This window comes from Scardinius erythrophthalmus (genome assembly GCF_964197995.2).
Source record: "Scardinius erythrophthalmus genome assembly, chromosome: 11".
Classification (NCBI taxonomy): domain Eukaryota; kingdom Metazoa; phylum Chordata; class Actinopteri; order Cypriniformes; family Leuciscidae; genus Scardinius; species Scardinius erythrophthalmus.
This window is the reverse complement of record NC_138231.1, coordinates 34,022,569-34,035,863: the sequence shown is the minus strand read 5'-3', so window position 1 is coordinate 34,035,863 and position 13,295 is coordinate 34,022,569. Positions and strand designations below refer to the sequence as shown.

The 13,295-nt window shown below is 37.5% G+C and overlaps 1 protein-coding gene across 1 annotated transcript in view; it reads right to left on the bottom strand.

Annotated features, from left to right (window-relative positions):
• Positions 1–8,990: 8,990 nt before the first annotated feature.
• Positions 8,991–13,295, bottom strand: part of brf1b (BRF1 general transcription factor IIIB subunit b) — a 60,901-nt gene continuing 56,596 nt past the window's right edge. The window contains exons 17-19 of the mRNA XM_081378754.1: positions 12,634–12,688; positions 10,137–10,320; positions 8,991–9,775 (exon numbers count right to left, since the gene is read on the bottom strand). Of these exons, the coding sequence (XP_081234880.1) occupies positions 9,738–9,775; positions 10,137–10,320; positions 12,634–12,688 (277 nt within the window). The 3' untranslated portion in view covers positions 8,991–9,737. The remainder of the gene's footprint in view (positions 9,776–10,136; positions 10,321–12,633; positions 12,689–13,295) is intronic.

Here is a 13,295-nt window from a genome sequence, read left to right as displayed (position 1 = left end):
GAGCATACTGCTAGTTTGACTGCTTTTATCTGTACATGGACACAGCAAGTCTAATTACATTATAACATTAAAATAGGCATGGGTGTAATGATAGTGTGCATTCAAATATATAGTCTACTCTTACACAAAGATTTGGTTTTCAAATCTTCATTTTTTAAGTAATATAATCAGATCAGTTTTTTCAGACAGTGTAGTCAATATCCAGTGTACTACAGTACAGTAATGATGTAAAGATCAACACAATGTCAGCAGACTTTCTCATATAACAACTGCGAGCTGTCAGCAAGGAAATTTTGCCTCTGCTCATGTTAGTAATGGCATCTGATTCTGAACTTGCTGAACTCACGAGGTGTGTTAGAATATAAGCAAAAGAGGGATTTTATGTGTTTACTGTGTCCAAAACAGCTGCTTGTTCACTCATTCACTCCATAGTGAAAGTCACTTAGTCGCCATATGAGGAAAAAGTGTGTGTATATTTGGTCACAGCTATAGACAACTTTGTATAACGTTACGCATTGTGTCTCGAATGAAAATTTAAAACTGAGAATTTTATTTAATTTTAATTGAATTTCAAGCCATACCAGATCAGGGTTTTATAATGTTGAGATAGGCCAACATCAGATGCCTGCAAGCCAGTAAACTGTGTGTATGTGTGTTTGCACCTTTATGATTGAATGGTGATGATGTGTTATATGAGTGAAGTGACAAATTGCTCTAAAACCAACCTTTTTTCTGATTATCACACAGAGCCTCATGCAGCTGAACTCTTATTAATTATATTAATTCTCTACAAAGCTGTTTAATTCTAAATGGAGTGGGTTCACCACACTTGGGCTGTTTGACATGAGATCACATGACCAGGTGTGTCATGAAATTGGCCGATTCACCACTACTAATAATAACAACAATATGTACTGTATACTTTATATAGCACTTTGCAAAGCATGAACATCTAAATAGAACAAGCAAACTAAACAATATAACAATCCACAAGAGCTTTACGTCACTGTAAAAAGTTATCAGTTGACTTAAAGGTGGTATCAGTGATTTCAGGCCCAAAAATATTTTTATCACATTCATCTAATCTTTCCTAACGATCCGCTACTCAAAACCAAAACAAATAGTGTTCCAACTAGGCATGTGCCGGTATTCGGTAATGCGATAAATCGCGGTAATGAAAATGCACGATATTGTTATCGTGGGCACTTCAAAATACCGTGAAAAACAATAGATCAGAATTTATATTTATAGAACGCGTATTAGCTTATTTTCCATCAACCGCTTAAACAAACACTGCGTATGCTGCCTGCGCGAAACACGTGCGCGCTCTGATGTAAACAATCCCCACATGTATTAGCACTGTGTGCATGCGGCGCAGTGCGCACTCTAGTCTAATGTAAACAACCCTCACATGGAGAAGAAGCATGGCGGAAGGAGGCACGCTGCCGACGATTTATCCCCCTTCTAAAAGCAGAGCTGTCAATACGCATTCAGCGTGAGACTCACGCAATTTACACTTTTCAAACGCTCTCGCGCCACATGCAGTTTCTCACGCAGAGAAAAATCGCGGAGCAAAGAGGACACGGAGACCGACAGACTAGACAGAGCAGGTTATTATGGTATGAAAACAATTCTCAGCTCTCATGTTCTGTCCATTTTATTACGAAATTCAGACAATAAATACTGTTTTGGTGCTTGTAAATGTGACTTGACAGATCACTGTAGCGCCTCAGTTCAAGCGATCATCTGTTACTTTTTATTTAAAGTTACAGTAGGCTACAACTTACCGAAAGGTATGCCTCATACATAATATCGATCATTCAGTGTTTTTCAACCACGGAAAGAGGTTAATAAAACTGCAGGTGAACAATTATGTCACAGAACGTTACATTTACCTCAGGAAAGCCATTTAATGACCAACACGTTAGTTGACTAGAAAAAAATAGCTATAGAGAGGAGTATTTTGCACAATATGTGCACTATATTACATTTGTATTATATTTTTACTTGTGTCATAATTGTTATTACAATGAAAACCAAATTATATTTAATTTAATTAGTTAATTTTTAACCTTTAATAATACCAGCTGACAGGGCTCTCTGTATGTTTAAAGCATTATGTGAGATATATTTTTTCTTGAGAAAAATTAACGTCTATCTACTGTAGCCTACCTAATATTTATCCAAAAAGTCAATACTGAATCAAGATTGAAATCAAATCCCAAGAATTGAAAGCGTGAAAATTGTGTAAAATTCTATTTAGTTACCAAATGTTTTGACAATCACTATTGTAATGTTTTTATTAAAAAACTATTAGTAGTTTTTTTTCTACATCCCCCCTACCAATCCATTCATTTCTCTTGAGCAATTAAAATATCGTGATAATACCGTATACCGTGGTAAAAACTCAATCAATTAATCGCAGCATGAAAAGTTGATACCGGCACATGCCTAGTTCCAACCAATCACCGACAGGGGGAGGGTGTTGTGAGGTTTTGAGCCAGCTTTTTCTTCAGCTCTGACTTCGCGTGCAGCCGTGCATGATCACAAAACCTCACAACACCCTCCCCCTGTCGGTGATTGGTTGGAACACTATTTGTTTTGGTTTTGAGTGTTTGGCTAAACCATTTGTTTTTGTGTGCAGATCTCAGAGCCTAGGCTGCCTACAGAGACGCGTTTTTTTGACGGCATGCTGATGGGGCGGGCAGCTAGCGGATCGTTAGGAAAGATTAGATGAATGTGATAAAAATATGTTTGGGCCTGAAATCACTGATACCACCTTTAACTTAAAAAAGTGAGGAAACCTGTTGCCTTAAAATTAAGTAAATAAACTTCATGCATAATTGAAAAAATGAAGTTATGTGGAATTGTCAAGTTCACATAACTTACATTTTTTTCAATTGCGCATGAAGTTTATTTACAGAATAATTGTAAGGCAATTGGTTTTTACTCACTTTTTTTTTTTTTTTTTTTAAAGTTAAGTCAACTGATCACTTTTTACAGTGTCCAGAGATTGATAATAAATGGTTAAGTATGAACACACTAATGAATGTCTGTCTAATTCATGGATGTGTGTCATATGAGACTGAGTAAAACAGACAAAAATGAACAAAACAATAGATCAACAAACAGGTACGGCATCCTAACCCTTCTTCATATCAAATAGTTTTACCGTTTACTACACTAATGAGTCTGAGGTCTCGCACATTTACAGAAAATATCTTACTTCCATGTTGAAAAATATTGAGAGTCTCTAATTTAAGTTCAATTATTTAACAGAGGAATACGCTTCACTGCTGTTCAAGGCTAAGCACCAGTCTGTTAATAAAGCATGTCTGTTGTCAGATGTATTTACTTTCATGTTCATTTATTTTATTGTAATGTCGTGATTCAACAATGCACTTTAGTATCTCACTGAGCACCAAGCGTGACTGTATGTGAGTGGGTGAGACAATTAAGTCTGATTGGAAGTTCAATGAGCATCTATGTCGTTTCAAAAGTCAGGTTAAATGAAGTGTGCAACAACTCTATAGATTGAAACGCATGACTTCCTACGCACTCTGAGCTAGAGAAATGTGTCTGGAACTGAGCAGTGCTGTCTGTGTAAGTTTACTTTGGATATGAGACAGTTCATTTTGTCTGACTACTCTGTGGTCCAAGACTAGTATGGTTAGGACACTCAAGCTCTCTGGTTGAAATCCAATCGTTTCAAAAGGATTCCATGTGATAAGGGTTTTTTCCCCACGCAGATTTCGCAACGGTTTTGAATTGTTCACGTGAATTTGCTAAAAAAAAAAAGCTGCTTGGTTTGAAATGTATGGTTTGGTTTGTTATAAAGCACTGCTCACACATAAGCCACTTTCAAATCAAACAGCTTTCTGTTAGTCAGCGCTGAATTCAAGTTACCAATTTGAAAATGAGCAAAATTGGGAACTTTTCCGATCTAATCGTGCACCTCCCAATCGCACTGATTCCTATTGGAACAGATCAATTCTGGCAGCGAAATCTCAGTATATAGTAGCGCTATAGGCTTTCTTTTATAAAAACAAATAACTCGATGCTTGTAAAACGTGTTCTCAGTGTAGCGTGTCAGGCATGTACTGTCTTGTCCCTTCATGGTTACCTTGTCTCGTTTATTATGTTTGAGGTTGTGATGAATACACCACTGTATAATTTACAGACTACAAGTGAAGTGTCTGATGGTGAAGAGATTGCTGTATGCTTTCATGATCTAAAGCAAAATTATGTCATGATATAATAACAAGAGGAATGGGACTTTCCGAAAATGTTTCCCACACAGATGGTGCTGCTAGACACACGACAAGGCAGAGCACTGAGAGGAAGCCGTAGCCAAACTGCATTGTTTTCATACTATAACAAAAGGATCATTCTGTTTGGGGTCTCGGGGTCATTCCGCTAGATCTAAAAATATACTTAAAGTGTTAGGTTGATAATTCATGGTTTGTCATATGAAAACATACACATAATTTCAATGCAACTGCAAGCTATATTTTTTTATTTACATTAGCCTACTTCTGTTTGGGGTCTCAGATATTCAATATATAAAATATAATTCAGTTACACTTTATTTTGATGGTCCACTTTAAACATTCTACTAACTATAAGTAACTTTGCAACTACATGTCAACTAACTCTCAATAGAACTTTAGTACTAGACTCAGCCAAGATTTGATGCAATAGGTGCAAAAATAGATGTGGAAAGCTTTGCTGACAAGTCTAGTCATTCACAGTCAGCACTAGCAATTATTTGCAGATTTTCACACTTTGCAGACATTTTTTCTAATAAATACCTTTAAAATGATGCAACCGTGCATCACTGTGCAATGACATTGCAGCTATTGTCACGTGTTGTCCTCTGTCATTAAACTGCCCCTCACCTTTTGCTTCAAAAATGACAAAGTAATTAGGCACTCTGGTTAAATAAAGGTTATATTAAAAACAACTAGAAGAGAATAAATGTCTGGGGTTAAGAAGTGAGCCAGAAGAATGCACAAGTGGCGGAGCAGCAGATGGCTCAGAGGGGGCTGGGCTCGGGCTCGTTGTGTTTAAATAGATCATTGAATGGGGCCCTGGCGAGTTTGTCTCTTCATGGCTACGGTGTGTTATACCTCTTAATGTGCATGTTACATTCTATTGTTCGCACCGTTGGGTTTTTTCGTGCATAATTAAGACATAGGGCTTTGAGTTTGAAGGTACAGAGGATTGAGGTCTTCTTCAGCTAAACTGTCTCCCAGAACAGCTGAGCAATGAGGGGACTCACTTCAGCAGATATGGCGAGCTGCCCCATCACGGCAAGCACGGTAAATTTAGCAGGCAACAGCACAAGACAACTCTGCAGGGAATGAAAGTGCAGAGGATGTTCTCTACATGGTGTACTGTTACTAGACAGTGATCATTTGGAAACGTGACAGCATCTCTGTGTGCCTGCGTGGGACAACCTCTGAACGGTTACATAATTGGTGCACTGCAGGAAAAGATAGAGTAAGGTCGCATATATCTCTGGTTCAGTCTGCAATAACTCAGAGAGATGCAGAGAGTCTTGAAGAGCAGGACAGAGGACAAATGGACAACAAATACTAGGAGACCATAATATCTTGCACAGTTTTGCTATTATAAATGGAAAACATGACAAAAATTCAGATGAACAGCAGCTATTGTTTACACATGCTTGTAACAGTTGCCCCACCCCTTCTTCTGATTGGTCCACTGTTTTGAATCTGACATGGATTAGCTACACAGTGTGTCAAAAGTTGAACGTTTGACTTTAAATGACAATATCAAACAAAAAAACTTTTTTTTACAAATTCAAGTTATGTAAACAATAACTTACTGATCGAAAAAACATTTTCCCTGAAAGTTTGAGTTATTATTGAGTTATAGCGTGATTATAATAATTGATGATGAACCAAATTATTAAAAAGTAATGCTCAGACTCTTATTTTTCAATAATTCAACAGCCTGTCATCAATGATTCCTTAAATATTATAATACATATGGCAAGTTAAGAAGTTTTGACATCTATATAAAATGCTGCAATATTTACGAATATATAAAGGCATTTATGAAGTGAATAAAATGTTATGACCATTTTAATTTGTGGAATTTATTATCAATAACTGTGTAAGATAGATTTTTTCCTTTTCCTATCCCATGATCATGGCAACATTTCAATATATCAATTCTTTACATCTATACAACTAAATTCAGCTTTCTCTTAAAATAAAAGTTAATAAATAACCATTTTGGCACATTTTTTAAAACACAGCGCAAGATGCACAATGGTCAACAGCACATGTTTAGTGCATGTTTACATAAAACAAATTAAAAGCAGCGCGTGGTTGTCCCCCCCCCCTTTTGAGGTGTATATGCTTGGTTTGGTCTGGTGAACAAGATCAATGAGATTATGTTTGCTCTCACCTGAGTCCAGTGGAGTGAGAGACAGATGAGCTATCTGCCAGCGCACAGCATACAGGAGAACAGTCACATTGTATAAATCACACAGCCATCTACACTGAACCTCCAGCACACAGCTGGCCTGTGGTACACAAGAAAATGATTATGCACAATCCACAGGCTTTGCCATAGCTCAAGGCCAAGAGCAACTCAAAACAGCCTGAGACTAGGAAGGGTGCAAACAGCATGCATTGTTGCATTAGCTCTGAAACCTAAAGGGACCGTATTAATCACTTATTCATCACAACCAACATTGTATCTTAATGAGTGTCATAAGACATTATCATCCATTATTTTCCACTTAATGTCTACGAACAGCATCTGTGGCATGACGTTGATTACGACAGAGTAATTTCAATTCATCCCAGAACAAAGCACATATTTTTGTTAAAACGTATATTAAAGGAAGTCAACATTTTTAATTCTATCATATTTACTCAACCCATGTTTTTCCAAACATGCACAACTCTTTCTTCTGTGACAAAGAAGATATTTTGAAGATGTTGGTAACCAAACAGTTTTGATTCCCATTGATCCCAAAAATTAATTAAAAAGGAACTGTTATTTTTTACGAACTGAGTGACAAATCAAACTTAAGAAATGTAACCATGTAGTTAAATTAAACAAGAAATGTAACCTTTAGTAGTAGTTGTAGTTGCTTAACATGAAAAATAAACAAGAAAGGGAAAATATATATGAAGAAATTAACCCTGAATTCACAATTTAAAGCATTCGTTTACATTTACTCACCCTCATTTCGCTCCAATCCCGTATGACTTTCCTTCTTTCTTCAGTGGAACACAAAAGGAGCGGTGGTCGTTCTTTTTCAGTCAATTACAATGAATGAGGACGGTTTATGTTCATTTTTACAAACTGAGAGACAAATCAAACTTACAAATAATTGAACCATGATATAAGAGTGTTATAGGTGATTGCAAGGGTGGTTGGTTACAGCTCAAGTTCCTCCTTTAATGCAAAAATATGGGATTTTCTTTGTTGCTTTATCATCCATCAAGCACGTTGTCTAGAAAAGTAAGCAAAAAAAGGCGATGAGCATAACTCTCTTTAATAAGCTGCATGGTAACATAACTAACTTCAATTTGGGCTGGTAATTATGAAATCCAGTCCAGCGGTTCCTTGCGGTTATCTATAGAATGTTAAAATCACAGTGTTGACCTTGCTCTGAGAAGACTGTGATTAATATACCAGATCAACTGAAACCAGAGTAGGTGTACAGCCAGACAGAGTGGGAAGCAATTGGAACACAATGCTTTGAAAGAACTGAACCTGATACAGTTGAAGTATAAGGGCAACGTGAGCCTTGCATCTGTGGACAAATCAAATCAGATGTGAGTGACAGGCAGCAGTACTGCAGAAACAGACTATTATAGTGTCTTGTTACCCTTCAGTCTGACCACCAGAGCGGGTTAAATGGGCTGCAGTTTCTTCATACTCTCAAAAGCAAACACATACTGTAGACTATGCTGGAATCTTAAACCTCCTTGTAGCCACATATACTGCTCTGCCGTGTATGAATTCGGCCATTCACACAGACAGGTTTTTTTGGAGTAAATGGTTCTCTTTGGAGGCTTTCGTTCTAATGAGCTATCTGTTGATGAGCTCTGTCAGGGTATATGAGCCACAGGCAAAGCCCAACGCATTCGTCTGACCTCAGACTCGTAAAATCTATATCATTAGCCATTACAGTGCTCGCAAATGAAAATGGGATTTGTATGTTCCAGCTTTTGTGGTTCTTGAATGCTCAGATCATAGTCGCACAAAGACTGCTCTATATTCTTATAATGAAATTCAGGAAACACTGATGAATCGCAGTTCTAAACCACCTTGACCGTGACTCCTGAACAAATCTGATTTGAGACATTTGTGATTGTATCACAGACGTGTAGCTTTTGGGAAGGAGAGTTTAGGCTGTTATTCTGTAAGATTGGTTTGGTTGCCCAAACTAGAGTGTGTGTGTGTTGATAAAAAGCTAATAATCAATCAATCAATCAATCAATAAAAGTTAAAATAAAAAATCTAAATAAAACACTTAATAAAAGTTTCAATTTTTGTTTACCTGCATGTCATGTGACCAATAACCAACATTAGATAACTGTAAACATGCAAATATGTAAATTATTGATATATTAACTTAAACTCCTGGGGGGTACTTCCAAGTAAATATTTTATGTCAAAGGGGTTTGGGTGAGAAAAGCGCTTGGGAATCTCTGCTGTAAGAGGCTGTACAGTAGTTGCTTGACATGAAAAATAAACAAGAAAGGGAAAATATATATGAAGAAATTAACCCTGAATTCACAATTTAAAGCATTAGTTTACACAAAAGTCATCATTTACTCACCCTCATGTTGTTCCAATCCCGTATGACTTTCCTTCTTTCTTCAATGGAACACAAAAGGAGAATTCTTGAGGAATGCGGTGGTCGTTCTTTTTCAGTCAATTACAACGAATGAGGACGGGGGCTTTAAAACTTCAAAAATAATGCAAAAATCATCATAAAACATCCTGAACAAACGTGAATTTATTCACATACATTATATTGTTCTAGTCTAGTTTCCAATCACAGATCTGTACTCTGAAATCTACATCTTACAATAGTATTCAATGAAAACACTGCAGTATATTACACATTAATATTTATCATAACCCAACACAGAAGAACATTTACTTTTCATGGAATTAGGAAATATAACATTTACACATTTACATATATACAGACATTTGTAGCATTAAATAGCTTAAAAATAAAAAGTTAAACACAATGACATATATTTACAGCTTCTTACTATATATGTACAATAAATGTGGTACAAGTGTAAAACAAATCGCTAGTACATTGTCCCACAATGCATCCAAAATTATTAGCAAGCTGAGCAGACATCAGTATCTTCACATGTTCAAATCCTACTGGCACCTGTGAAACATCTTCTCTGAGATCCTCAGCAAACTCCTTCAGTGCTTCCTGTTTCTTAGTGAAACATTGGCTAAAATGGTGCTAAATAAGTGCTAACATGATTTTATGCACTGATTGTTCTTCAGTCTAAAGCTGCCAGCCACCTTCTTCCGTAGTAGCTCACTCATCACACGGATGCTGCAGTTTAACCAGTCATATGTAATGCACTGAGCGAGAGTGACCTTTCATAAATGTGCAGCATATTATAGGCGTCTCAAATGTGCCTTAAATGCTCTTCTCCTCACTGTACAGGGTAATGGAAGGACAAGTTTGGTGGGCAGACAAGTTCAGTCTAAAAAACCTCCTCTTCTTCAGCTTCACATCCGTAATCTGTAAAGACAAAGGTTTGAATGAATTCTGTGGTTTCGGGATAAATGGTGAAAAAGTCAAAACGGTAAAGATTAGATTCGATGGTAGACTGCTACCAGGACACCTCTGTGATAAGCAAGTATTTGCAGATGTATGACTTGCAGAGGAGACGGGTTCGGAGCAGTTTATCAAGATGATAAACACTTTAAATGCAGTCTGCCACAAATGCTAGAGTTACAGCCCACTTAGCATTACACAATTTGTCAAGATGAAGAGCCAGACCTTGGAACTAATCTGGGAAACCCTTGATCACTGAACCCTCGAGCCATGACTTCATTATCCTTGTCAGTGACAAGGCTACAATCCGCTGTGACATACTGACCATTTCCACCTATCAGCTCCATGGCGCTAACGCAAGACTCTTCCGCCTCTTCCTCATTTTCCTCTTCCTCCTCTGCGGGTTCCTCATATGCTACAGGCCCAATTTCCAACATGGGGGGAGGGGTGGGGGCCGGAGGGGGCTCTGGGGCTGCAGAAGGCAACATCGTGGTGATGTTGGTAGTGACCTGAAATAAATAATAAAGCAATGTTTTAGAACAACAAACATCAATTGCCAGATTAACTATATTTGTTTATAAATTCACAATGGTCCCCAAACTCTGCCAGGTTTAAATCATAATATCAATACTTTTTTGTTTGGTACCATGGTACAATGGCAACTAAATATGCATCTAAAACGTTAAAATGTGGTGCTTATGTGGGTAATGCCAGTTTGAATTTGATCTGCAAAATTTCCTGATCCCATTTCTTCTCTCTTTTCTAATAATCTCCATTATTTTCAGTTCTGAAGTGCAGTGCCTAAGATATGTACATATCACATGTACATGTACATCTAACATACTAAATCATGGTGCTAAATATATCCATCTGATATGTTCAATCTTGGTGCTCATGTGGGAAATGCAGGTTTAATTCTGGCCTGCAACAGGTCCTGATCCCATTCCCCCTTTTTCTCATGAATAATTTCCATAATAATGTTTAAAACTGATTCTAAGTCAGCACCATAGTGTGGTGGCTAGCATATGTGCATGTGACACTTTCAATCACGGTGCTCATGAAGGAAATACAGATTTGAATCTGGCCTGCAATGTTTGCTGATTCCATTCTCCCTTCTTTCCCTATAATAATTTACTATCATTCTCCACTGTCTTTCCAATTAAGTAAAAAAAAAAAAAAAAACTAAAAATAGTGATTCTTCACATCACAGTCGAGCAAAGACAGAGATTAACACCCCCCCCCAAAAAAAAGATTCAGGGCTACATCTCCCAGCAGGCATCTGTATAAGGAAATACAGCTCAGGGGAAGCAGAGGCCTAAATCAATTATCATATTGTGCAAAACGGAGGAAGAGCATGAAAGTCTCAGTGGTAATTATAGCACAGACTTGCCGCTGTACCGTGAGGCCGCTCTTCAGGCGGTGCCAGTAAAGGGGAAACAGCAGCAGCGGGGATCTTGTAATAGGGACTGCCAAGCTTGGCAAACGCCTAAAAGACGCCCTGCAGCTCACCTGTGGGTTACACCCTGAGTGAGTAACCCAGGCTGGGATCACAGAGACATGCAGAGGCCTGATGGCTGGAGAATCTGGGCTGGGGCATTAATGATCTCATTAGGAACAAGACAATTTAGAAAACTTGAGATAATATTCCAGTACTTTTCTGTGTGGTACTTATATTTCACTCTACGGTTCCTTGCCGCATCTGAACTAAAACCCCTTGTGTATGAAACAGTGCTCTGCTTGTTCTTGTTTTGAGGGGGAAAAGGGGAGAACTGCTAATGTTTCTGAATAATGTTCCATAATTCTGAATCTCGCAGATAAAGGCACAATACATTATATGACACTGATCTTTTTTCAGAAGATCTCTGTAACAACCTGGACATCGGGAAGCTTCAGTGCGTGAGCAAAGTTGACCCCTGCAGTCATTTTGTGCTTGATTTTTGCCACAGAAAATTTGTCTATTTGTGCATGCACTTTCGTATGTTTGACTTCAGACCACATTGCTGCTTATTCAAGCTTGACCATTTTGAAGAGAGACAATAAGACCTAGAAAAGCCAATCCATCAAATTTTGTGGCTTGAACATTATCACAGATATTGATTTTCAATTAAATGTATATGCCATATTTACCCCATATTGTGAAATATGCTGGTTCGCTATTTTATTGCAGTGACATTTAGCTATGATGGATTTGATTATCGAGATGGATTTACCTGTGAAGTCAAGTAGGGTTAGTCAAGCAAATTTGATTTGACCTCTATCAAGCTGAAAGCTGAAATATTGCTCATTGGGTCAACAAGAAAACAGACCACAAACAGTTCTGCACTGAGATGCCATTCAGTAATCACATTAGAGCCTTGGATTAGAAGAGAAGAGCAAATTCTTGCCATATTTAGTTTTTAATGTCCAACCAAATGTGTTAAAAAATAATAACTATGGTTAGTGCTGACATTATGTTAAAACTATACTAACACTTACATTTACTAAATGTCTTTTTGCATATTTCTAGGTCTGAATATTTGAAGAACGTTTTTTTTTTTCATAATGTGGGACTACTACACTGTAAAAAAAAATGTTTTCCATGATTTAACAACTTAGATAATTAATGTGATTTTGAGTTTCTATTTTTTAAACCAGTCTCATTGATTGTATTACATTTTTCATTTCAATGAACTAAAAATTTTAAGGCAACCAAGTAACTTACTTTTTTCAAGTTAAACCAACAATTTCTTTTTACAGCGTACTCTGTCTAATGGAAAATAATCTTTGAATGGAAAATCAAACATATTATTAACATTAACAGTAAGGGCCCTAATTTAACCTACCGGTGAGGCTGTTGTCCTCTTCTTCTTGGGAGCGGATGATATTAAAGGGCGGAGCCTAAAGAAACAAGGTAGAAAGGTAAAGTAATTATTTAGTGATTTTTCAGTGGCCTCACCCTTCTTCACAGCAGCTCATGCATTGATTGAAGAGCTCAAGAGCCCGTAACAAGCCTAATTTTCCTTCTAAAAATATGAAAATATGAAGCATACTTCCTGCCCCCTCCTTCACTCCCACCCCACAGCAGATTACAGAGGCATATCTAAAGCAATAGATTCACACAGAGACCTGCACTACTGGGGCTAAAGAAGCCCTGTGGCGCTGATGAAATGCTTAGCTTACACTTCCTGGCGACTGGATTTAAACATCAAACACCAGCACTATTTAGGGCTAATATTAAAGAGACCAGTATAAAACATTAATTAGTTTGATGGGGGAAGGGAGAGGGGAAGAGGGAACGTTCTGAAATGAGAATGACCTTGATCTGGCTTCATGTTAGTCCAGTGTGCACCGTGAAGACAGACTGCTATTTATGTCATAATTATAAGCTGGTTCCGAGCTAAAGTGGAACAACGGCAGTTACATGTTTTGCCTGTGCATTTCTATATACAAGGCAGAAGAATAACATATAGGCAAGCTGTTTATGTACAAAATAAATAGGAGTACT